This window comes from Labeo rohita, chromosome 19 (assembly GCF_022985175.1).
Source record: "Labeo rohita strain BAU-BD-2019 chromosome 19, IGBB_LRoh.1.0, whole genome shotgun sequence".
NCBI classification, from domain to species: Eukaryota; Metazoa; Chordata; class Actinopteri; order Cypriniformes; family Cyprinidae; genus Labeo; species Labeo rohita.
Genome location: NC_066887.1, coordinates 26,937,344 through 26,964,850, shown reverse-complemented (window position 1 = coordinate 26,964,850; position 27,507 = coordinate 26,937,344). Strand labels below are relative to the sequence as shown.

Here is a 27,507-nt window from a genome sequence, read left to right as displayed (position 1 = left end):
TGGAGTAGTGAAACTGCTGCATTTACTTTACTTGAAATGTAATTTTTTAACCCATTTCCCAGATCTCATCAGACACTCCAATACAGTCTTTAAACATGCTACTGAAAACAAAACGTGCCGCTTCTGCAAAAGGGCGCAAGCCTTTGATCCAATCGTACAGTGATATGATTGGATGGCTGGCTGAGAGGGCGGGGTTAATGCGTTTGCACGGGCTCTCTAAGCACTTTATGTAATACTCTTGTCAACCTACTTTGCTTGGCAGTTAGATGTCATGATTTCCACATTCCGCCATTATAGATGCAACAATTTCCTGTGTATGGTCATGTTTAACTTACGACATTTAAAGGTATGAATATGGAGTGATCTGTGACGTGTACAGAATTTAATGATGCTTGATAATGACCTTGGACACAGACAATGTAATATGACCGCGGTGATATCTGAGGTGTTGTACCTCATCTATCTATCCATCTATCTGACCATAATTAATAGGCTTCTATTTGTTTTGTTTTTTTTAATTAATATCATTTTTTTAAAATTATGCATTTCTACTTTTTATTTATTACTAGGCTATTATATATTAAATCTCCCTACTAATTATGTCTGTCTACTATTATCTATTATCTGTTTACAGAATTGTACCATCAACCCTGGAGATTTTGTTCCCCCAGCGACTGATGTGATCATTGTAGGGGCCGGCGTTTTGGGCTCCTCACTGTCGGCGGTTCTTGGGCGAGATGGTCGCAAGGTTACAGTGATCGAGAGGAGTCTTAGAGAGCCGGACAGAATAGTTGGTGAATTGCTACAGCCTGGCGGATATCGTGCCCTCAAAGAATTAGGGCTGGAAAGTTAGTTTTGTTTTGTTTTGTTTTTTCAATTTTCATTTCTAGTTTTATTGACATCTGACTTGTAATACTTATCCTGTAGAGTCAGTAGAGGGGTTGGATGCACGCATTGTGAATGGGTATATCATTCATGATACTGAAAGTGGGATGGTTGTGGAGATTGCTTACTCACAAGACCAGACTCAGGGTGGCCGAGCTTTCCACCACGGTCGCTTTATCATGGGTCTGCGAAGAGCTGCGTTGACAGAGCCAAAGTAAGGTCAACATATGTGTCTTGCATGTTTAAAATATTGCCATGTATTTTTAATGGCTAACATACCTGGTGTTTGTTGAGTGTGAGGTTCATCGAAGGCACAGCAACGTATCTTGAAGAGGAAAATGGCTGTGTCACAGGCATCCAATACAAGGACAAACATTCCGGGAAAATAGAGGTTAGTGAGGTTTTCATCTTGATTAGCAAAATATTACTTACACCTTTTCAAAAGATTTTTAAAAATTCAAAATGTGCATATGTGCTAAAAACGTTTTAGTGACAAACAGAGGTATTTAAAATGTATCACCTAACTTACAAATAGCAAATGTGGTGGAAAGAATGGAAATCAACATTGGGCTTAAAATAATGCCTACGGCATCATTCATACATGGGAAAATCAACTGAGAATTAAACAGCTGTAAGCTGGCTCAGAGGAAGATGGAAATTGTGGCTTTGTGGCAGTTTTACTAGTGGTTAAGGGATAGTACAAGACTTCTTTACTTTACAAAAGGTTGTTGAAAGCAAAAATGCTATGAAATCACATAGCATTAAATACAATCAAATACAGTTAAGTATTGGTTAGATTTGTATTCATTTGTATATTTGTGTAGCCTAACCTCACATATCTCAGAAATTGCAAGGTTAGCTTTTCTGACTATATATTTTGCAGAGGTTACATGCTCCTCTAACAGTGGTGGCAGATGGATGTTTTTCAAAATTCAGGCAGAGTTTGGGCTCAGAAAGGGTTCAGATCTGTTCCAACTTTGTAGGCTGCATATTGAAGGTGAGATAAGATGCTCTGGTGTAATGTCAAACTTGATTTTTGGATTTTGAATTTAAATGTAACACACTATGTTTATTGGTTTGTCTTCTCAGAACTCTCCTCAGTATAAACCCAACTATGCTGAGCTAGTTTTGAGCTGCCATGGACCGATTTTGATCTGCCAGATCTCCTCCACTGACACGCGCATTCTGGTGGACATACAGGGGCGTCTGCCTAAAAACCTGAGCCAGTACATGACTGAGAAGATCCATCCACAATTGCCAGGTCAAAAGATTGATACTACTGAAGAACAACTTATTTTATAGAGTTCACCCAAAAAAGAAAATTATTCTCAATGGTTGTTTAAAACAACACCCTTTTTACCTTGCCAAAATAAGCTCTGCAAAAATCATCTCATTCTGGTCGAGGCTGCTTTAAATGCAAATGAGCTCTGCTCGCCCCGCCCCTCTCTTCTCTCTGTGGAGTGAGGAGCCTGTTTACTTTAGTGGCATTTAGCCGCATTGGCCGCTAAACTTGCTAACTAGCACATTATTAGGAAAGGCGATTGCAAAGATTCATAAAAAACCCTTATACTCACTTCTGCTGTAAGTGAAGCTGGATCACGAATGATAGAACATAGACGGATATATGTAGATCGGGAGGCGCATTCCATTCACAAACAAACGTAATCCACTGCATCTTCAGCAGCTCAGATGTCGGGAGTAAATGACGACCAATATGTTCATTATTACATCCAGCAACACAACACCTCAATCGCTCAATCAGAGATATTCTTGTCTAACTTACAGCCCTGCTCCGGCATCGAAACAGAGAGGGCAGACTCTGACAGCTGCTCTGAGGTAAGATGCTCATGTCAATCAACTGTTATGGGAGCGGCCTCTGTCGGTGTGACGACACAATGACAGGCATCTGAGAATGGCTCGATCTGAAAAAGGGAATATTATTTTTACAGATTAATTAAAAACCACTGCATGGATTTTTACCATTATAGGGTAGATGTGTACATACACTGCCAACACACATTAATGTTCAAACAAAATGTAAAAGTGAACTTAGCATCCGATGACCCCTTTAAAGTATGTAGGTAACCAAACAGTTTCTGATCCTCATTTACTTCTATTGTATTTATTTTACCGTATTGTGTAAATCAGTGGGGACCAGCAACTGTTTGGTTACCCACATTGTTCAAAATGCCATATTTTCTGAAGAACAGAACAATTTGGAACAACTTTAGGTAAATGTCAGAATTTTCATTTTTGGGTGAACTATCCCTTTATGTGTGCTTATATTAAAATGATCAACCACAAAAGCAAGGTTTCAGTCCACATCCATGATCTTATATAAAAATTTCATCAGATTAATATGGATTATACATACTAATTTACTTTGGTTTGTTGTATCTGATAGAGCATTTAAAGAGACCGTTTTTGTTGGCTGTACAAAATAACCGTATGAAGTCCATGCCGGCAAGTTTCCTGCCCTCATCACCTGTCGGTAAACCAGGTAACTGCTATTGCATATGTTAGAGATGCAGCAGGGGCAGTTTCTGTTATTATAGTACATAGATTTAATTATAAAGAAGCTTTATTATTGTTGTTATTCATTTAAACAGTGTAATTTATTGTAACCTAAAGTATAGACAATTACTATTAAATTACATTAAAATAGATCTAACTGTCCTCTATTCCAGGAGTCCTGCTTCTTGGAGATGCTTATAACATGAGGCATCCTTTAACTGGTGGAGGGATGAGCGTAGCGCTCAGTGATGTCAGGATTTGGAGGAGTCTGCTTCAAAATATTCCTGATCTCAGTGACAACACGCCCTTGTTGCAGGTTATAAGCCTAGGATTTTATTCAAATAAACGGAATCATTGATGAAATGCTTTGTAATGAGAATATGTGAAAACCCTTCTATAGGCTAAAAAGAAATTCCATTGGGAGCGGAAGTCGTCTCATTCATTTGTGGTGGATGTTCTCGCACAGGCACTGCATGAATTGTTTGCTTCACAAGACGGTAAGTTTCTGGAATTAAAATAGAGTTAATAGGTGGTCATATTTTCAGCATCTTGTTCTAAAAAGTGATTAAGAAAACTTCCACTAGAGGGAACTCTTTACCACAAGCCAGACGTACACCGCTGAACACTAAATACAACCATTAAAGCCATAAACACATTTACAATTATGCCAATATAGATGGTCAGACCATTTTAATCATTACAAACGATCATTATCTTACAGATTCAGTGTTAGATCTTAGAAGAGCCTGCTTGTGTTATTTTCGTTTGGGAGGGGAATGCGTCTCTGGACCAGTTGGAAAGCTTTCTGTGTAGGCCCAGACTTCATTACAATCAAACACGTAGCTCTAAATGTACATCATACTATATCTAACATGTGTTTCAATCATCAGGCTGAATCCCCGCCCCATGACACTGATTGGTCACTTCTTTGGCGTTGTGTTGTACGCAGTGTACTTGAAAGTCAAGGCAGAGGTAAGACGGGACAAAGCAGGAGTGCTGCTGAGAAGCATGGGAATTCTTTATCGTGCATGTGCGGTCATATTCCGTCTCATGTTTTCTGAATTTAAATACCTCTTTTATAGATTTTTTAGGCCTTTGTAACAGGTGTCATATGACTGACATCATGAGATGAAAAAAATATGTATACATTTCACACAAAAAAAAAAAAAAAATATATATATATATATATATATATATATATATATATATGCAATTCAAATGGCTGATTTGCTTTTTACAGAATCCACATGTACTTAAAACTCAAGTTTTCTTTTAAAGAGAACCCTGGGTATTAAGACTGTGTGGCCTGATATGATGTAAATTATGTCTCTTACTGAAATATGTAGTAGAACCCATTAAAGATATATGTTATTTTAAAAATTCATATTGTTTAATAAATATTTTGGACTATGGCACCATTATTTCGATGACATGAAATGGTTGCACTTGGTGAGCTACTAGTGCTACCTGTTGCTATTTTTACCGCAGTACAACTCAGAATACACAGCTTGGAAAATAAAATACTGATAAGATGACCACAGCTACTGAAAGAGCGTATAGGTGGTGATGGATATAAGTGTAGGCTTACACCAAAGGATATCGAGATATGGAGTGAAATCCATGATGAGAAACTCCTTCAGTGGCTGCGGTGTCATGACAAGTGTCATCATGTTTACATTCTGCCAGGATGGCATTTAGTGTTTCTTGTTTGCCATTTGTAAGCTTTCAGTAGCTATGGTCTACTAAAAGACTCAAAGGTATCAGGGCTAAAGTGAAGAGAACAAAGACAAAGGTCTTTAGGAAGTTTCATTCATCCACAGGCATCTTCCCATTCTTTTCTCTTCTTATCTCTTTAAGCAGTAAAGACTTACATGGCTTCTCTTGCTGTCCTTCGACTGAGAATTACAACCAAAACCGCATATTGTGGCGTCATATCAGTATTTTGTTTTCCGAGTTGCGGTAAAAATAGGTAAAAATTTGACGTAATGAAAATAATAGCACCCCCATAGTCCAAAATATGCATAAAACAATGTGGATTTTTTAAATAAAGCAAGTCTTTTATGGGTTTTCTACTACATATTTCAATAAGAGACATTATTTACGTTATATAAGGCCATTCAAGTCTTGTCAAAATTGGGTCTTATGATATGTCTGCTGACAAACGGGTTTGGGTCAAATATGCTCACATAGAGAAAATGGAGTGTAAAAATTAATATCAAATCAATCCAAAAATGGTGGATGCTATTTTCAGTTCTAGTGGTGCTATATTTAATGGGTTTGACCAAGATTACAGGAATAGTTCATCCAAAATTTTTTTGCTGAAAACACACTCACCCTCAGGCCATCCAAGACGTAGAAGAGTTTGTTTCTTCATCAAAATAGATTTGGAGAAATTTAGCATCACTTGCTCACCAATGGGTCCTCTGCAGTGAATGGGTGCCGTCAGAATGAGAGTCCAAACAGCTGATAAAAACATCACAATAATCCTCAAGTAATCCACACCACTCCCATCCATCATTTAACATCCTGAAGTAAAAAGCTTTGTTTGTAGGAAACAAGTCTGTCATTAACACATTTTAATTGTAGTTTTAATTGAATCATTAACCATTGCTTCTGGCCAATAATCCATAATAATGCTTCCTCCAGCAAAAAGTTCATCCCCTGTTTTCCGCCCACATCAAAAAGATAGATTTGTTTCTGACAAACAGCTAATCAACAACTTTCATTTTTGTGTGAACTATTTCTTTAAACAGGGTTCCCACAGGTCCTTGAAATCCTTGAAAGTTTGTGAATCTGAAAAAAAAAAAAATAATAATAATAATTCAAGCCCCTTGGAAAGTTTTTGAAAATAAACATGCATAGATACAGGTCCTTGAAAGTGCTTAAATTTATTTTGTGCAAGAAATTAAGTCCTTGAATTTGAGGGTATTGGACCTTGAAAGTCCTTTAATTTGAAGTAAACCAAAGTGTGGGAACCCTTTTTAAAGATGTTAAAAAATTATTTTAAAAAAATGTTTTTGTCAATATTGCTGCAATGCACAAAGCACCACTCACATGGAGGTCATCTTCAAGCCAAGTAGCTTTCTGTTGGCCAACACAGCAAATTTGAAGCTTGATCTGAAATCTGCATATATGAACTTCTCAGTTGCATGGATTCCTGTTGAAACTGGATTTTGCATGCAAGATTGGCCGAGCATCAATTAATGTGTCTTCGTTTACTTTCTCTGTCTCTCTCCTTCATGCACACATACAAAACCACTAAAACGCCATTATTACATAGATTTTATTGTGATTAATACATTGATACATGTCAGGGATCTTGAAGAGGATTAATGACAGTTCTGTGAGCTTCCACATGGGCATCAAATACTGGAAGACCAGGAATGTGCAGTTGGCCCCAGAGGGGCGTCCGAGTCCTTCGTCTCTATGATCCCACGGCATGCAGAGAGCATCAGACCTTCACAGCAAGACGTCTGCTCTGATAACAGACGCGCGCGGTCGGGTCAAATGTTTGGGCATGTTTTCAGCTGGCCACATTGGGAAACTGCCATCTTTTGCTTAATCTTCAAGTCAGAATACTGCAAAAAGAGCCAATTGCCCATCAAGTTTCACAGTTTTTCCAACAACTTGTTTGTCGACGTGCCTCTTTGTAAATATTGAAGTAACAGGTGTTCTCATGGCTGACAGCAGTCATCCTTAAGTCCCGGAGGCTGGCTCTGGTTGCACCAGTCATTTCATCACCCTCAAACGCCCAGGTCACCTTATATATGGTTCCTAAGCTACTGTTACGCTCTCAAGAGACCGGTTACCTGACGAAAACTCCACGTTCATATTGGATTAGCATTGATGTAGTGTGCATATAGAAATTTATTTATTAGAACAAATTTACAGGGAAAATGTACATACTTCAAGGACAGTAGCGCAAACCATATCACTGTCACACATAACAGCAATATGGGAAGTAGTTATGTACACAGTACACTAATAAAGGTATAAATATATAATCGCTATATGTATTTATATATGTATATATACTCCTTCAGATGCCTTGCCCCCAAAATTTTTTCTCTTGGCATAACTACAGCACTCCCAAACTTGCAGGAAAGCATATTGACATGAAAAGGGCACCACACATGAATTTGCATGTACTCCACATTTTTACAGCAACACGGTACTGGATATTACATTAGTAGTGAGCGTTTGATTATATAGAGCCTGTGTGAGCACACAGACGTGGATAAATAACGGGTTTTGAGATTAGATATTTAAAGTGCTTGAAATAGATGCAATGCTACAGGTGACGAAGGACTGAAAACCCAGTGTTTTATGACTCCTGGGAAGGTTTGGAGCTACTTTTCTTTTGGAAAGTTCTACACCATTCTGAAAAAGCCATTAGCGCCCTTCCTTATCCTCAGAACTAGAGGACCTCAGGCTGCAAAATGGATGTTTATATGACTCTAAACCACATACTGTATGAAACTTTCAGCGAAGAACACCAACCCATGCTGACCGTTTCCAGGAATGAAGGACTATGTACGCTAGGCAAAGTTGCCTCTATCAGGGCTTCTTAGGAGCCAAGTGGAGGGTGTACAATCAGTTATGGGGGTCTAGTGATGTGGCCTCATAACCCCGCTTTATTGTGTACCGAGTCTGTGATGTGGGGAATGGGGGTGTTATTCAAAGGCCCATATTTCAATGTCCTGCACATAGAAGTCCTCCGTTTTCGAGAGCATTGGATTTCCAAACGTCTTGCATGAGTGAGTTCTGCCATGATAGAGGTCGCCATCCAACCACAGCCCGAATTCACCCCTAAAAGTGGAAAATAAAAATGAGATTATGCTCTGATGTCACTGATAAATGATATACGCCAACATTTTGTCTTTACGTACCCTCCACCGCCAAAAGCTAAGGAATCCATATCTCCTTTGATGAAGAACATATTGTCACCAGTCCATTTGAAAACCTAGAAAGTTGTTTAACAATGTTCAGTCAAGGCAAGAAGAGACAATGCAAAGACACACAACATACAATTCTGTTTTATATTTTCACATTAATAATGTAATCAATATTCTATTTGTTACAGCCAATTATGAATCTCATAAAGTTAGTGTTTTTAAGCATTTTATATTTATTCCAAAATAATAACTCAAGGCAGTAACAATTTAAACAATATTAATATTAATATATTAACAATATTAAGGGGTGTCAAGCACAACAGAGGCAAAATGAGGAGCTAAGCATGGCATTGAGTGTCAGACCAACTGCAACAATGAGTAATTAAAGCGATTTTAGATGATTTTAGTTACAATGACTGGTTTATCACTTTTGACTAATAGGTGGCACTGTTACCAAAATGATGTTGTGTGGTCAATGTGAGGTGACACTTGCACATACAAAGTTTGGTGTCAATATGTCAAAGCTTTGCAGAGATACAGTCTCAGATGCAGTTTGGCATCATTCCAGCAAATTCGTTAATGTGTTAAATGATAACCATTTCGTATATTGATATGAAATTCATGGTCTGAAGTCTGAAATCAAAAGGCGGACAGGAAATTTTGTCTGACGATGGCAAAATATGGCTGACTATGGTCTTTGCATAACCTAAAGAATATATTTAGATCAGTTTCATTACAAAAGCCCAATTTATTCGACATTATTAGCATTTTTTAATTTCTTTTCCCCCAAACTTTGAGTACTGTAAGGGCATAATGCCGAAAACAGAGCGAGTTTTGTAACAATACACCAATGCGTTTGTAAAATATAGCATTTTATGATAAAATTAAAAAAGGCAGACGCTCAAAGTGGCTGACAATGGAAATTTTGGTATCATTCGACTCCTCATGCTCCACCAAAACTAAAAAACTAAAAATTTTTGGCCAAACCGTTCAGAAGTTATAACCAAAAATAGACATTTTGATATCTCCTGACCACTAGGTGGTGTGGCACTGAAACAGTGCAGGTAGCCTCAGGTCATGGTTGTTATAACACATACCAAGTTTGGTCTCAATATGCCAAACTGTTGCGGAGATGTAGCATCGCAACCATTTTTGTGTGCTCTTCGTCAAATTCGTTTATGCGTTATTCGAGAACGGTTTGACTAATCAACTTTATTTCCATAACTTCTTGCCAGCATGGTCTGAAGATGATCTGAGACAATATTGGTGAAAATCAGACAAACCATCTAGGACAAGTTTAAAAAAGTAGGTTTTTCAAACTATTAAAAATGGCCAAAATATTTTATACTACAATTTTTTTCCTCATCGAATTTTTGGAGGCAGCACTGCCTCCCTTGCCTCCTTGGAGCCCCATATGTTTCCTCACCTCAAATTCTGGACAGAAGGTGAACACGAATGTCTCTCCGGTGCCATAGAAGCCGTCACTGACTTTAAATGGCTCTGAAGCGAGGGCTCCAAACAGCTGCAGAAAATAAACCAAAGACTGTTTGAAAATTTGATAAACTACAAGCTGTGAAACCTATGCTTTGGAGGATTATGCAATTCCCACATATACAAAATACCAAAAAAACCTCAATATAAACCACACAGTTGTGCTAACAAGCATACCTGTCCATCGCTGTCCTTGATCACCATGAGAACTGGGGAGTCCTGGCCCTGCATGGCGCGGTACAGGCTCTTGATGCTCATACCGTGTTTGGATGTGCTGAACGCCAGAGACCAGGGATAGCCGATTGTCCTGGGGGGGAGGTGCTTGGCCAGCTGAGGATTGGGGTTACAGACCAAAAAGTCCCAAAAGATCAGGACAGTAGAGAAATGACACTTGGAACTAACTTCAAGCAAATGTATGATAAAAATAAGGTCCTCTAGGAGCCAATTATACAAGTGAAATGCCACAGGTAGATGATGAAAATGCCACTAGAGTCCCATGAGAGCTAGCCAATAGTTGAAGGAGTGGGTCTTGCTCAATAGTGCATCAGAGTTAAATATGATAAGGTCAGCATATAGATATGGACCCAAAATAACCTATAACTTGCCTTTTCGATCTGATCGGGTTGCAGCAGGACACTGGGCTCGTTCAGATTGGGCCTGAATGATTCGGGTTCTGGGTCACTCTTCACCAAGTGTTTGGAGTTCACCTCTTCCTTGGTTGTGATCTGAAAAAAAAGAAAGAAAAAAGCTGATAAACATGATCTCACGGTTTAATTCCTGCAAAATTTCACAAGCATTCTCTTACATTGAGAGCACACATATCTGGATGGGTTAAGCCTGTATATTTATGATTAGAATTCTTCAAAAATTTGTTTTTAAATGGGTCACTTCCGCTTGACCTAAAAATGTTACGGCCAAAGGAGTGGCTGTGTACCTATCTGTCGCTCGTTCTATCTACCGTTTGTTTGTCATTCATTCACTACCTATCTTATCTTAGTTTGTTCATTTGTTTTATCTTTTATTCGACTAACTGTTTGTTCGTTATATCCATCATGTGTTCATTCGTTCGTCCTACCTATCGTTCATTTGTTCTTTCTATTGTTCGTTTGCTCTCTCTATCGTTTGTTTGTTTATTCTATTTATCATTTGTTCATTCTATCTTGTTCAAAATATCAGTCGACTTCTCATTCGTTTGTTCATTCGATCTCTTGATCATTCCATCTATCCTTTAATCATTCCATCTGTCCTTCATTCGTTCACTCTTTCATTAGTTTGTTATATTGTTCTTTCACTTGTTCTATCATTTGTTTATTATTTCATTCCATTGTTAATTCTATTGTTTGTTTAATCTCTTGTTTGGCCTATCAGTTGTTCTATCCATCAATCTTTTGTTCATACGTTCAACATATTGTTCATCCTATCTATCATTCGTTTGTTCTCTCTATTATTTGTTTGTTCTTTCTGTTGTTCCTTCCATCTATTCTTCATTCATTCACAATCTTTCATTAGTTTGTTCTATCTATCAGTCATTTACTTGTTCTATCTTTTGTTCAACTTATCATTTGTTCATTCTATCTATCATGCTATCTATCTGTCCTATCTATTATATTGTATCTAGTTATCCTATCTGTCGAATCGTATCTATTTTATCGTATCTATCTATCCTATCTATCGCATGTATCTATCCTATCTGTCTATTGTATCTATCCTATTAATTATATCGTATCTATCCTATGTATTTCTCATAGCGTATCAATCTATCTATCTATCGTATGTATCTATCCTATCTGTCGTATCAAAACAAATCTATTTATCCTATCGTTTTGTATCATATCTATCCTATCTATTCTTTCTATCATATGTATCTTTACTATCTATTGTATCTATCTATTGCATGTATCTATCCTATCTATCGTATTGTAGCTATCCTATCATACTGTATCTATCCTATCATATGAATCTATCCATCGTATGTATCCATCCCATCTATTGTATATATTTTATCTATCATATCTATCCTATCTATTATATTGCATCGTATGTATCAATCCTATCTATCATATTGTGCCAATCCTGTCCATCATATATATATATTCTATCTATAGTATATATCCTATCTATCGTATACATTTTATCTGTCATATATATCCTATCTATCATATTGCATGTATCAATCCTATCTATCGTACGCATCTATCCTATCTATTGTATTGTATCTATCCATCCAATCTATCATATGTATCTATCCTATTGTATCCTATCTATTTTATTGTATCCATCTATCCTATTTATCACATGTATCTATCTATCTATCTATCTATCTATCTATCTATCTATCCTATCTATCGTATCAAAACAAATCTATTTATCCTATCTACCATATGTATCTATCCTATTTGTCCTATCGAAACAAATCTATTTATCCTATCTATCGTATCGTATCTATCCTATCTATTCTATCATATGTATCTTTTCTATCTATCGTATTGTATCTATCCTATCATATGAATCTATCCATCGTATGTATCTATCCTATCGTATATATTTTATCTTTCATATCTATACTATCATATTGCATCGTATGTATCAATCCTATCTATCATATTGTGCCTATCCTATCTATCATATATATTCTATCTATAGTATCTGTCCTCTCTATCGTAGCATATCTATCCTCTCTGTCGTATCGTATCCATCCCATCTATCTATTGTATTGTATTTATCCAATCTATCGTATTGTATCTGTCTATCTATACTACCTATTGTATGTATCCATCTATCTATCTATCAAGTCAAGTCTAGCTTTTTTGTCATTCTGCTACATGTGTGGACATATAGTGGAACGAAATGTCATGTCTCGGACTATCTATTGTACGGTATCTATCCTATCTACCCATCATATGCATCCATCATATCTATCTACACTGCCCTCCAAAAGTTTGGAAACACTCCTTGCATAGTGTGGTTTTGGATATCTATCCTATCTATCTATCCCAAGGATAGGCAATGTTGGTCCTGGAGTGCCGATGTCCTGGAGAGTTTAGTTCCAACCCTAATCAAACACACCTGAACAAGCTAATCAAGGTCTTCAGGATTACTAGGGCTACAGGCAGGTTAGGATTTTTTTCAGGGTCTATCCTATCTATCTATCCTATATCTATCCTATCTTTCATATTTATCTATCCTATCTTTCGTATTTATCTATCCTATCGATCGCATTTATCTATCGTATCATATTTATCCTATCTATCTATCATATCCTATCTGTTTATCATATCATACCTATCTATGCCACGTCATGCATTGTCTAATCAAACGACTTTGTTCAGATCTGGACTCCAGGTAACTGGCATCAGTCATATCAGATAACACAATCTAAGCCATCTAAAAATATGCCATGTAACAGTACTCTCAAAGTAAGAGAACATCTGCAAAATTTTGAAATGGTATCATGCCCCTCCACAGAGGGCATCAAAAGCAGTACAGCTCAATAAAGGAGAAAGTCACACTACAGGACGCGAGGAGTGAAGCAAACAGAGACACACATTTATCAGCCAGACGAATCAGGCATTAAATCTGGTAATGTGTGTTTCTACATCAGTACAACCCAACTGATGTAGACAGAGGAAGATGGATGGATGGAGATCAATGAAAATATACCAAGGGGTCTTACTTCGGGAAGGCTTATCTCTCATGTTAAGGAATGAGAATTATAACCGTAGTTAAGCTCAAGAATAAAGGTTAGCAGGAAAACAGGGTAGTTTGCCAACAGCAATGCAAACCAAGGCAAACATCCAAGGACCACATTAAGAATTTACCATCAACAAATATCAGATTAGGTTGTTTCTTTTTGTATATTTACAACATGTTCAATAAAGCTTCGCACTCTTGGATGTTTGCACTGTTTTCATGTTTGCAGGGAATACGGTTAGAGAGACCTCATCAACACACTTTCAGGAATGTTTTTTCCTTTAAAGTCAACATGAAATTACATTCACAAGCCATTTCTCTTCGACAATATGATGCATTTCAGACTAAAAAATGATATTCAACAAGAAAAAAGCATACAAGTTTGAGACATGCATTAAATAACTGCAATAACTATTAGACTGCAGTACCTACAACCTTCTAACAATGCTTACAGTTAACATTAACCCTCACTGCCTTTCAAACATCAGACAAAAAATGTTATTTTAATAATATAAAAAAAAACATAATTAATAAAAACAGCAAGCAATAAAAACTGAATTACTAAAATTATTATAATATACTCATTTCTAATATAAATTTATGTAAATATAACACAATTTTAATTTAAAAAAAATCATTAAAATAATATGCAGCTGTCAGTGTGGACTTAATACAACAGAACTGCAAGGAATAAAACTAAACTAAAATTTAATTTCTATAATATAATATAATACAAAAATACAACATTCTGATTATAAACGATAAAAAAAACAAAAAGTGAAAAATTAGGTAGTGAAGCATAATATGCATATAAATGCATTCTAATCTAATAAAACATAATATAATATAACATAATAATATAATATAGTATAATATAATATAATATAAATTATTACAAAATATTGCATTTTGATTAAAAAGTTAAAAAACAAAAATGTTGGAATAACATGCAGTGAAGAATCAGGTACAATAAGATCAAGCGTATTAATAAAGCAAACAGGGTTAATAGTAATTTCATGTTGACTTTATAAGTGTGATGATTGCTGTCTAAGTAAGTCAGAACAAGCACTGCAGTCAAATGCAACTACTTTTAGATCAGACTGTTCTGGAAGGGTCTCTGAGGGACAGCATGAGAGTAATTACTACAATATTTGCTTCATTTATTGCTTCAAGCCATCTAAAACCCATCCTGCCATCTAGATGGAAATGCCAGTTGACAGACATCCAATTTCAGTATTATTGCAGAAATTCTAACAGCCTTTAAGTGCCATTTCATATAAATACGGCTGTATCTCAACTCAGGGCCAGTTTTATTATTCCACACTCCACAAAGACCAGTGCAATCTGCTGATCAAGAGGAACAAATGCTATAACACAGCTGCTAATACATTCTGATTTAGATCAACTAGCAGAATAGTCTTTTTTACATTCAATTTGTAAAAAAAATAATTTGGGGTGATTTTCATATAGTATCCCAACTGTTAAGTTTAATCTTAAAGTTAGCACTCCTTGCTCGACAGACACGCCGTGGGCTTTGTGATGGTTTGCGTGTGGAGCGGAGCATGTGGCACCTGAAGACGTTTGCAGAGCGAGCGCAGGTCCTCACTGTTTAGCGCATCTATCCGCCGGTAGTACTCAGTCACAGAAACTACCTAATGCACAGACAAAATAGTGGTGTTGCATGAGAAACTGCCTGACATCCAGAAATTAGTATGTGAGAGGATAGAAGTGATCTGGTACGCTCCTCTGCGGCTTAAACTCATCAACTTGGAGATGGAGGAAGGGACATGTTAGTAAGTTCAAAGCATTTAGTTTGTTATACCACCTAAATGAGAAGTCCGAAAAAAAAAAAAACAAGAAATAAAGACTAAATGACTGGGAAGAGCATTTTAAAAAATATCACTTGACCCGCGTGCTTCCACAGACACTGCAGTCAGACTCGAGTCGAGTCTCATGTGCCATGAATCAGCTTAATCTAACAGGATTCACCTGACGAGATCAAACAACACTGTCTCAAAGACAGATCACACGTCATCTGGAACAACCTCCCCAGACCAGCTGCTTAGCAGCATGTCATGTCTCCAGACAACATAACACAGCATTTCCGAAGCTGGAGAATAATTAATTTCATTCAGTGAAATGCGTTTAACCAGAGGTGCGGCTATGGGTCAGCTGTCTGCCTACTTAATACATATATCATCTAATAATGCAGTTTTTCCTCTCACGAAAAGTCAAGTCAAGAACAGTTATTTTAGTTTGTAATAAAATTTAACAATAAAACAGTTCTTACTGTATTTTTGATGAGGCACCAAAATGAACAAAAATGCGCCATAAATTCAAGACAAAGGGGCAAAAAAATGCCCCTGCACAACATATTACAGCTGTCGCAATTAAAATGAAATGTGAAAATAAATGAAAAGTGTCAATTCGCGGAATTACATTTAGATTTGCTCACACTGCATCAGATTGCTTTCATGCATCGTTGTTGTTGAGCCTTATAACCAAACGCATTTCTGGTAAAGTTAGGAATGCACTGGCCCATCAGAAGCGCTTACATAAGTCAGCACTGAAAACACTGGAGCTGTTGATGAGTGCACAACACAGTGCAGATACGATGTAAATAAAAGATTTATTTTGTCGCTTCAATTATTATAACAGGAGTTTTTACTTAACTTGTGCTAGACTTGGCAGAATATGGCATGCCCAAAATGAAACAAAAATGTTATTAGTTTCTATACGGATATTAATAATCATTATTACAACATAAAGAGCAATAATCTACAATAATGGTTTTTGTCATAATATTGCAGCCCTAAGAGCTTCTGTTTTGTACATGTATAATTTAGACATTTTTTAACAGTCTATTGTTACTGACAACAGTTTAAAAATACTGATTAAAGTAACTGGGCAAATTTAAGAATTTTAAATTAAAGACAACATATGGTTTTTCTAATAAGATGATTATTAAAAGTGCCTTCACAAATGTAAAAATGCCCCTGGAAATCAATTCCAGAGGGCAAATATTGCACCCTAACGGAAAAGTTAATTTCTGTCCCTGATATATGTGACCCTGGACCACAACACCAGTCATAATAAGATTTAATAATAAGCTGAATAAATAAGCTTTTCGTTGATCTATGGTTTGTTAGGATATGACAACAGGGTGCAAAAAAATAAAAAATAAATAAATAAATAAATAAATAAATAAAAATACTGAGAAAATCACCTTTAAAGTTGTCTGAATTAAGTTCTTAGCAATGCATACTACTAATCAAAACTTAAGCTTTGATATATTTATGGTAAGAAATTTACAAAATATTTTCATGGAATATGACCTTTACATAATATCCTAATGATTTTGGCATAAAAGAAAAATAGATAATTTTGACTCATACATTGTATTTTTTTTGGCTACATACATACCCGTGCTACTTATGACTGGTTTTGTGGTCCAGGGTCACATATACAGTAATATGCAGCTATCAATTTGAAATTACTATTATTAATACAATAGCAGCACTACAACATATATCACGTCTACAACTGCAGCAGAAAGTAATTCAAGAGATTTGAATTATTTGATTTTTTATATATTTATTTATTGCATCATAATGAGAAGTCCTATGAGCACTACCCAAAGTGGTTTAAAAATAACTTTTTTAATAGTAATAAATATGTACCAGGCCTCTTTCCTCTAACAGATTTAATTTCCCACCCTCACATATCCAAAAGCCCATCCCTCAAAGCCACTGGATTTAATTCTTCAAAACAGAAAACATGCCTTATAACGTTATATGCAATCTATGCATACAATGCTAATGGTAGTAACGTGCATTTGCAGCTTTCACCATAAAAACAAGCTACAAGAAATTTATCGCGACAGGAGAAAAATGCCGTAATAGTGCAGTGCTGCACAACGACGAAAGAAAACATTCCGATTTGCGTTGCGTCTTGCCATTCACAGCGTCTCCTGAGCGACGCGTTTCAGACGTCATGACAAGTTAAAAATACACTTGCGTTTCAAAACAGCTAGACGCTGCAGCGCATCGGGAAGCATGCGTTCGGTTTCATTTCGTTACCATCTGTAGTGTTTAAACGCAACAACGCAAAAGGTAAACATTCAATGGCGCAACTTTCCACGTGGAAAACCGACAACGCTACGCCTGTTGCGTTCTGACTACATTCATCTTTAAACCAGAGCTGCGTTAACCATATGTTATGCACGTAAGGAAATACTACACTTAATACACAGTATGCAACTGCAGTTTTAATATAACTATGCTAGGCTACTGCAAAAACAGTAATGTCTAAATTACATCAATATTCAAGCCTAGAAAGCAACAGCTGCTTGCATACATAACTTCACCTCCAGTGCACTCAAGCACAAGTCACTCAGCCACACACAAACATTACAACCACAGGTTTTTTTTTTTTTTTTTTTTTTTTACCAGGCCAAAGCTGTATTTAGGCGTCAGCTGACATCCCTCCTTAATTCTTCTGGAAAAAAACATGACTTTTGCAGAAAGCCCCAAGATATGCAGGTGTATATCCAATATTAAGTATCCACGTGGACCCACGGACGCACAGACACATTTAGAAGTGAACTAGAGGCTTTGCGCTGTTTATATCCCAGAGGGACCAATGGGATGGCAGGGCAACAGAAAAGCATGAACTCATGTGGCCTACCCTCTGGCCAGCCCAGATAAGACTCTGCACAGCGCCTTAGTCATATTTCATAAAAAGTCAAATAGCTATCTGGAAGACATTATAAATAAACATGCACATTATATAGCTATATAGCTTAGAAGATATTGTCTTGAGAGCCAGCAAAATAAAATAAAATAATAAAATAAAATAAAAGAAAGATCCAAGAAAGAAAGCAATAAATAAACAGAAAAAAAAAAACAATAATAAAATTGAAAAAAATAAATAAATAAAAATAAATAAAATAATAAAATAAAATGATCCAAGAAAGCAAGCAATAAATAAATGAACAAACAAACATATAAAAACATAAAATAAAATAAATAAATAAAAAGCAAGCAGTAAACAAAATCAATCAATCAATTAATTAATTAAATAAAAGAAAATTAATAAAATAGAAATAAATAAAATAAAATGACCCAAGAAAGCAAGCAATAAATAAAAAAAACAAATAAAAATAAACAGATCAAAACAAGCAAACAATAAACAAACAAAAAATAAAAATAAAATAAAAATAAACAAAAAACAGTGATCAAAGAAAGAAAGCAATAAACAAACAAACAAACAAACAAACAAACAAGCAAAAACACTAAAATAAAAAAATAAAATAAAAATTGAAATAAAAACAAATAAAATAAAATGACCCATGAATGAGCAAACTAATAAATAATAAATATTAATAAAACAAAATAAAAAAATAAAATGATCCAAGAAAGCAAGCGATAAACAAACAAAAATAAATAAACACATTAATTAATTAATTAATTAATTAATTGTTTTAAAATAAATAAAATAATAACATAAAATGATCCAAGAAAGCAAGAAATAAACAAACAAAACAAATAAAGAAAATAAAAAGAAATAAAACCATAAAATCAAATGATCCAAGAAAGCAAGCAATAAACAAACAAACAAACAAACAAACAAATAAATAAATAAAATGATCCAAGAAAGCAAGCAATAAAACAAAAAAAAAAAAAAAAAAATATATAAAACAAACAAACAAACAACAACAACAACAACAACAACAACAACAAAAATCAAATAAAAGAAAATACTAAAAAAAAAAATAAAAATAAAACTATAAAATAAAATGATCCAAGAAAGCAAGCAATAAACAAACAAACAAACAGTGTCTGCTATCAGGACCTAAATGTAGACAAATAGACAAAAATTAATTACTGGACCTCAAGAAGATATAAATAATTCTAAAGTACTGGGCAATTAACTATCATGTTTTCTTTATCTTCGTCATTGAGTGTTTACTGTAATTATCCTTGACTTTAAAATGATAAAAAGCATAATCTACATTCATCAGTCTGATAGTCTTGCTCACTGGAGTCTGTAAGTGGTTTAATAGGGATGATGAAATGACTGTGTCCATTTGCAGATGTACACTCAGTACAGCCAAACACGCATTACAATGAAAAGGCATTACATACCAGTTCATCACGTCCTTTGAAGGAAAAAGATGTCATTATGAAAATAAGACACTGCAACTAGACATTACATGGACATTGACAATGACTGGCAACAGGAACAAGCATGCATTCATACTTAAATGTTAGTACGTGCATAAACATGGTTGAAGTGGCTGAAGAAGACATTGACTCTGAAAGAAAGACACACACACACACGCTCCAGTGCTGCTGTGAATAACAGGCTCGTGGTCAGGAGAAAGCATAAACATCATGTAAGCATATTCATGATCACGTGTCTACGACAACACAATCGCAACAAAGACGTCAGCATAACTATCAAAGCAACACAATACACACATTTCAATTAAAAACACATGCATGAATTAACATAAGCGTTAACATTTATGACAATCAATCACATTATAAATCATTAAAATAGTCAATTTTATTTAAATATCAAATTGCATGAATGCATAATATATATAGGCATTTGCATTTAGCGTTTAGTCTTAAGTAGAATTTTTGGCAGCAGTTGTTGTTCATACCTCCCAGTCCTTGAATGTGATATCAGGTACTGGTTTGTCGTGTTCCCCGCTTTCAGCGTCCTGGATCTTTTTAACCACTACAAACCCAGGCTCCCGGGTCAGTCCGCCCATCCCTTCTCCAAACACATCAGGGGTCCACTGGACAAAGAACGCATACAGGTGGTCTGACCTACAGGAAACACAAATACAAAAACGGTTCACTCTTTAATTTTTTACACAAGATTAGTCCAGACTGGACTGGAAGTCCAGGTCTTAATTTTTGTTGACATCCTACTGCTTCTAATGAGATGTTTCTAGTTGTCTATTAAATACTGTGCATCAATGTCAAAATATTATAATAAAAATTCTTTAATATTTGCTTCATGCTATGTTTTTCCCCTTTAGATTTACTGTAATGAAAAAGGCTTTGCAATTTAGAAATACATGCATTAATACATGTCACCAATCTTATACTGCACAATGAATCAATCTTCATAGTTCTCATGCTTCTGACCAGTGAAATACCTTAAATTTCAAATACTTCAAACATGACGTTTCCAGACCCAGATATCATAAGCTAAAAAGCAAAATAATTAATTTTAAATGATAAATTTTAAATTAAGTTTTTAAATAAAATGTTACCAAGTTTTCAATGAACTATATTATATATATATTCTTATTTTATATTTTTACATTTTTATTTTGTCACTTTATTTTATATTTTATTTTTATTTTATATTTTTATTTCAATTTTTGTTTTGTTATTTTGTTTTCTTCATTACATTTTATTTTATTTTACATATTTTGTTTTATTTTATAGTTTACATTTTTTATTTTGTTACATTATTTTATATTTTTCATTTTTATTTCAAATATTTTGTTACTTTATTTTAATTACATTTTATTTTATTTTATATATTTTTGGTTTATTTTTTAATATCTTATATTATGTTTACATTTTTATTTTGTTACTTTATTTTATTGTATTTTTCCATTTTATATTTTTATTTAAATTTTTATTTTGTTACTTTATTTACTTTATTACATTTTATTCTATTTTATATATTTTTTATATTTTTATTTTATTCTACTTTTTTATTACATTTGTTAATTTATATATATATATATATATATATATATATGTGTGTGTGTGTGTGTGTGTGTGTGTAATTTTTTTCATTTTAATACATTTACAATTTTTATTTTGTTTTATATTTTATCTTATTTAATATTTTATTTTTATATTTTGTATTTATTTGATTTTAATTTTTAAAAATGTTAATATATTTTAATTTTTAGTTTTAATATGTTTAAATATGTATATATATATTTACATTTAATTTAAATTTAATTTAATTAAATGGACAAAAAGTCTTGCATAATTTTTTTTTTTCATGATAAATATTCTGTTGCTAAGAACTTTACTTTCATATTTTGGAAGTCAACTTGTAGACAGGCTTTCTGTAATAATAATAATAATAATAATAATAATAATAACAACAACAACAACAACAACATTTATGGAAAACTCTAATTTCTATAGTGTAATTTTTTTTGTGTGTTGCTTATATTTCAGTGGTCAGAAAGTGTAGGCACCTTGTATAAAGAGACATAACTTACACATACATTATCAAACAAATGTTTTGTATAGGAAATTATATACCTAATATAGGCTCCAGGTCTATACCAACATCTAAATCAACCACAGTGCATGACTGTAGTCTGATATACCACTTTCCCAGATTGCTCCAATCAATTTATAATGATCTATGTCAGCAGCAACTTACAGGTGATTACAGCATGTTGACAGTGATGAAACCCTGTCCTGTAGTCTTGCTGGCCCTGATGTTAAGAGATTATTTACAAAGAACCGCAGCCTTAAAAACACACATACATACAGACAGGCACAAGCTAGGACACACATATACTGTATACACACGATGACCGGGTCATGGAGAGATTTGGATGCGATCCAGGTGACTCCTGGGGACATGTGGCAGAGCTTACAGGCTATGAGAAGTACACACGCACCCAAGCACCAGCTAACATGGGTGATGTTCTCTTTACAGTTCCGAAATGACAAAATGGACCATTGTCACAGCTCAAAACGGTCATGCGACTGGCCACCAAATTGGGTCAGACAACAGTAGAGCAGTTATCCGTGCTGCCCTTCCCATAGCCACATCTTTGATACATAATGAGACGGATTTTCACAGATGCCACTCTGACACTGTTTGCGTGAGCTTAACAGGTCAAGATGGAGGTCATAAATCATTTGTGAACTACTGATGCATACATGCATACAAAACAAGTTACTGTACATAAGCACCATAACTCGATGAGCGGAAATGTCAGCAAACTATAGGGTGAAGTTATCCTTTAGAGAGAAAGACCGTTTTTATGCAGTACAAAGTGATTTTTCAGACGTCCTGTTCGATTTTAAATGATCTGTCATGTTCATAAATATGGATTCACATTACAGACTGTCATCTGTTAGAGATAAAGTAGTTTTAGCTAATTATGTTGATTTATTGCTCCAGGGGAAGTTTAAAAAAAGAAAAGAAACATTGATCCATGCATAATTCAGTTTGGAGATGAAAACACACATATGGAGCATGCAAATCTCTTTTAATCTGTCTGACTGTGGCTGAATAGCTGTATTATGCAGAAGTAACAGATTCTGTGACGGATTACATAAAGCTTTGCTTTTGAACATTCAGATTAGTAGGTCAGGCAATTAGTCGCAGTCATTTCTAGTGGCACCAGATTGATCTGGTTCCAAACCGAGACTAAGGATTGACATTGGATAACCTAGCAGATTCATGTACACTGATTTTTAATGTTTTTTTTTTTTTTTTTTTTTTAAAGTAGTTTCTTATGCTCATCAAGGCTGCATTTATTTGATCAAAAATCCAGAAAAAACATCAATACTGTAAAATATTATTTCAATGCAATTTATTCCTGAGATGAAAAGCTGAATTTTTAGCATTCAGTCTTCCATGTCACATCCATGTCACATGATCCTTCAGGAATCATTCTAATATGCTGATTTTTTACCCAATGTTTAAAAAACAGTTGTGCTGCTTAATTTTAAATTTTAAATATTAACTAAATTTTTTTTTTTGAAACCTGTGATACTTTTTTTTCAGGATTTTTTAATAAACAAAGTTAGAAAGAACAGCGTTTATTTTAAATAGAAATCTTTTGTAACAATACACACTACCATTCAAAGTTTGTGGTCAATAAATTTTATTCTTTTTTTGAAATAAATTAATACTTTTATTCAGTAAGGATGTGTTAAATTGATAAAAAGTGACAGCAATGACTTATATTGTTAGAGAAGATTTTTTTTTTTTTAAATAAATGCTGTTCTTTTTTATTTTTTATTCATCAAAGAATCCTGAAAAAAAGAATCACAAGTTCCAAAAAATAAAAAATAAATAAAAGCACTGATAATAAAAGTAATAAATCAGCATATTAGAATGATTTCTGAAAGATAATGTGACACTGAAGACTGGGGTAATGGCTGATTAAAAATCAGTTTTGTATCAAAGGAATAAATTATATTTTAAAATATATTAAAATAGAAATCCATTATTTTAAATTGTTATAATATTTCACAATATTACCATTTTATTTTCTGTATTTTTGATCAAGTAAATGCAGCCTTGATGAAGATAAGAGAATTCTTATTAAAAATCGTCCTGATCCCAAACTTCTGAACAGCAGTGTAGGTAAATGCTTATACAAAACAAAACAAAATAAAATAAAATAAATTTTTTTCTTAAAAATTTAAAAATTTAAGTTTTTCTTAAAAATTACACTTATGTTTAAAAGTTTAGGATTGGTAAGTTTTTTTTTTTAATGTTTTTGAAAGTCTCTAATGGTTATTAACACTGCTTTTATTTGATCATAATGTTAGTAATATTGTGAAATATTTAAAATAATATCTTTCTATCTGAACAGATAAATTAGATAAATTAGATAAAATGTAATTTATACCGGTGATGCAAAGCTGAATTTTCAGCATCATGACTCCAGAAATCAGAAATCACATAGCTGATTAAAATTAAAAAGTAGTTTTGTATCATAGGAATTAATTAAATTTTAAAATATATTAAAATAGAAATCCATTATTTTTAAAATTGTAATAATATTTCGCAATATTACATTTTTCCTCTGTATTTTGATCAAGTAAATGCAGCCTTGATGAGGATAAGAGAATTAAAAAAAAAAAAAAAAAAAAAAAAAAAAAACACTTAAAAAATCTTCTTGATACCAAACTTAAAAAAAAAATAAATAAATAAAAAATCTAAAAAAACAAAAACAAAAAAACAAAAACAAATATAAGAGTAAAAAAAATATATTAAAATACTTTTTTTATTTATTATAAGAGACTTTTTTTATTATTTTTTTAGAGACCTATTTTTTTTTTTTGTATTATAAAATGATATTTATATTTTTATTTTAGTTTTTCTTAAAAATTACACTTATGTTTAAAAGTTTAGGGTCGGTAAGGTTTTTTATGTTTTTGAAAATCTCTAACATTTATTAACACTGAATTTATTTGATCATAATGTTAGTAACATCGTTCTATTTTGATAGATGTTAAAATGTAAATTTAAACCGGTGATGCAAAGCTGAATTTTCAGCATCATTACTCCAGTCTTCAGTGTCACATGATCATTCAGAAATCTTTCATATATGCTGATTTGCTACTCAAGAAACATTTCTTATTATTGTCCATGTTGAAAACAGTTGTGGTGCTTAATATTTTTGTGGAAGTGGTGATACATTTTTTAGGCTTTTTTGATGAATAGAAAGTTCAGAAGAACAGCATTTATTTGAAACAAAGCTTCAGTAACATTATACATGTCTTTACTGCAACTTTGGATCAATATAATGCATCCTTGCTGATTAAAAGTATCGATTTCTTACAAGAAAATCATGTTGAAACCAACAAACATTTGAACAGTAGTGTTAAAAATACATAAATTATTTTATACTTAATATACATTATAGATGGGAATTCTATAATTAAATGTATATTAAGCATATAATAATTCTGATACAATAATTTTTTATGGTTTTGAAGTTTACTGGTTTTGAGTAATTACATTTGTTCAAATCCCTAAAATTAGGTATAATCAATAATCTTGGCAAGAATCCCTAATAAAGCAAAAATTCACTGGACTGCACATCTCAAGGTAAAGTACATACTACACCTGGGCCAGGATCAGTAAACAATTCCATTTTAGCAGTACAGGAAGCTGACATTTAAAGTGGAGTTCAGCCAAACTGGGAATAGCACTGACCTCTCAGAAGGAACAGCGAACCAGTACTCGTGCTTCCTGTCTCTTTGGGCGTACTGCTGCATGGAGGCACTGGCGTGGGAAACAAAAGTCTTCCGCATGGCTCTGCCAACCCGCAGACACAGGAACTTGTGCGACTTGGACTTCTCCTTGCCTTTGGGCCCTGGCACAACTGGGACAGGAAACAAACGGCACAAAGCGCCTGTTTTTCAGTTATGTCAGCATATAAAATTAAATCCTTAATCTTGCATCCTATTATTACTAATTTATAGCATATTTATGCATGCCGGATACAACACATGCTTAATAAGCTGTCATGTTGAGTGAGATGATGCTGTTAGTGTGCTGCGGAGAAATAAATAAATAGAGCAAATTAAATCTGCAGATCTACAACCGATCCAGCATGACTAACAGAAAATGTGTCTTTCGGTTTATTTTTAGGGCTACATCCTCATTAGACTGCAGCAGTGATACAGCAGGATCATATGTAGGCTGACACCTCAATATATTTGTAACTTCTGTTATGTCATCAGGGATTGGATATCTTTTATATAAGCATTACCTTTGGGAATGAGCGCTACGATGAGAAATAAGCTTAAAGTCAACATGAAATTGCAACCCATTTTACTAGCATTTTTCTATTTTCAGTTCAGAGTAAAAGGATATTCAGAAGAAAAAGCAGAATGGGACTTGATTTTATTCTTTCAGCACCCACTTGTGAGTGTTTTTTCCACTGTCAATAACATTTTTATGTATCCACATGTTAAAGCTACTTATTAAGGATGGGAATCTTTTGGTATCTTACGATTCGATTAATATTGATTAAAAATTGGTTCATGATTTTTAATCAAATTTTTTGTCCTGACTTATGAAATCAGTGTTTCCTATCAGAGTATCAACTAGAAAATTGATTTTTGAAGTTTGGGAAACAATATGAATTGCTCGAAAACTGAATCGTGATTCATGTGAATCGTTTTTTTTTTACCCCCACCGCTATTACTTTTTTACTTATTTACTCATTTAAATCGTAACATTTCACAATATTACTGTTTTTACTATATTTTCATCAAATAAATACAGTCATTGTGAGCATAAGAGACTTTTTCAAAAACATAGCAGTATTTACCAGGGTTCAAGTGCTTTAAGGCATTTTAGCACATATGAAAAAAGACATTAAAGACTTCTAACCAACTAAATCAATGATTAAACAGAGCATTTCTGGCAATTCCAGGTAATTTACCATAGAAATTAGGTTTGTGGCTGTTACAGTGCCACCCATAGTCTGATCTCTAAAGAAGGTCTGGTATGCTTCTTTAGAATCATATGCTGCATGTGCTCACCAAGTTTCATAAAGTTTTGAGCTTTTGTTTAGGATTTATAGGCTTTTGCGTATTTTTGGACATTCCCCTTTTCTGAATGACCCTGATAGAGCTACCCAAAATTCTTACAGACCTCTAGGGCCCTGAGTCAAGCATGCCCACCGAGTTTCATTCCAATCAGCCTCCGTTAACCTTGTCTAATAGATTATCAAAATTCGAAATTCTAATAGGTGCTCAAAATTCACTGGCCATGAACAATGTTCGGCCATGTTTTTGGACGAGAATATAGATACCATAGATACCTGTGGCCTTTTGGACAAGGACAGCACACCAATTTTCAAGGGGTTTTTTTGCACCACCAAGAAGCCAAAATACACGTTTTTTTTAACTGCAATTTTAGATTGTGCACTTACATTCTGTTACGAGTTGCGTGAAAATATCCCTCTCCATTCAAGAGTTATGGGTGTTTTAGTAAATGCCGCTTGCCCCCCCTTTTTGACATCCAATCACGACAGTGATTTTAGAGTTCAAATTTTTTTGCACCAATTTTCAAGTCAATCTGACTAACGGTTGCATAGTTATAGCCATTTTAAGGGTTTTTTTTATGTTCTGCAATCTCAGATTGTGCTCTTACATACATGCCGCACTCCCCTTTTTGGCGTCCAGTCACGCCGGTGATTTTAAAGTTCAACCTTTTTTGATGATTATTGATATTCACTCTCCAGAGAATATTTCTACACTGGTTTGGTTCT

General features: G+C 34.0%; 2 protein-coding genes across 3 annotated transcripts in view; one reads left to right on the top strand and one right to left on the bottom strand.

The window, feature by feature from the left end:
• The first annotated feature begins 252 nt into the window (after positions 1-252).
• On the top strand, positions 253-4,500 carry sqleb (squalene epoxidase b). Its single transcript, XM_051136325.1, has 11 exons — positions 253-346; positions 635-848; positions 928-1,099; positions 1,180-1,276; positions 1,769-1,882; positions 1,975-2,146; positions 3,290-3,385; positions 3,573-3,715; positions 3,800-3,896; positions 4,121-4,208; positions 4,290-4,500. The coding sequence occupies exons 1-11, from the start codon at positions 272-274 to the stop codon at positions 4,498-4,500; spliced, it is 1,479 nt and encodes a 492-aa protein (XP_050992282.1). The 5' UTR covers positions 253-271.
• Positions 4,501-6,829: 2,329 nt separating this feature from the next.
• Positions 6,830-27,507, bottom strand: part of oxr1b (oxidation resistance 1b) — a 75,283-nt gene continuing 54,605 nt past the window's right edge. The window contains exons 10-17 of one of the 2 annotated variants that reach the window (XM_051136355.1): positions 25,440-25,608; positions 20,146-20,314; positions 15,047-15,127; positions 10,391-10,510; positions 9,963-10,115; positions 9,721-9,816; positions 8,289-8,362; positions 6,830-8,208 (exon numbers count right to left, since the gene is read on the bottom strand). In XM_051136355.1, the coding sequence (XP_050992312.1) occupies positions 8,073-8,208; positions 8,289-8,362; positions 9,721-9,816; positions 9,963-10,115; positions 10,391-10,510; positions 15,047-15,127; positions 20,146-20,314; positions 25,440-25,608 (998 nt within the window). In that variant the 3' untranslated portion in view covers positions 6,830-8,072. The remainder of the gene's footprint in view (positions 8,209-8,288; positions 8,363-9,720; positions 9,817-9,962; positions 10,116-10,390; positions 10,511-15,046; positions 15,128-20,145; positions 20,315-25,439; positions 25,609-27,507) is intronic. The other variant, XM_051136356.1, reaches the window with a different exon arrangement.

What these genes read in the sequence shown, in the direction of transcription:
- sqleb (XM_051136325.1), top strand. Translation starts at nt 272, where the DNA reads ATGATTTCCACATTCCGCCATTATAGATGCAACAATTTCCTGTGTATG. An exon ending in AACATTCCGGGAAAATAGAG is followed by an intron (nt 1,277 to 1,768) that starts GTTAGTGAGGTT and finishes TATATTTTGCAG; the next exon opens with AGGTTACATGCTCCTCTAAC. An exon ending in ATTGTTTGCTTCACAAGACG is followed by an intron (nt 3,897 to 4,120) that starts GTAAGTTTCTGG and finishes ATTATCTTACAG; the next exon opens with ATTCAGTGTTAGATCTTAGA.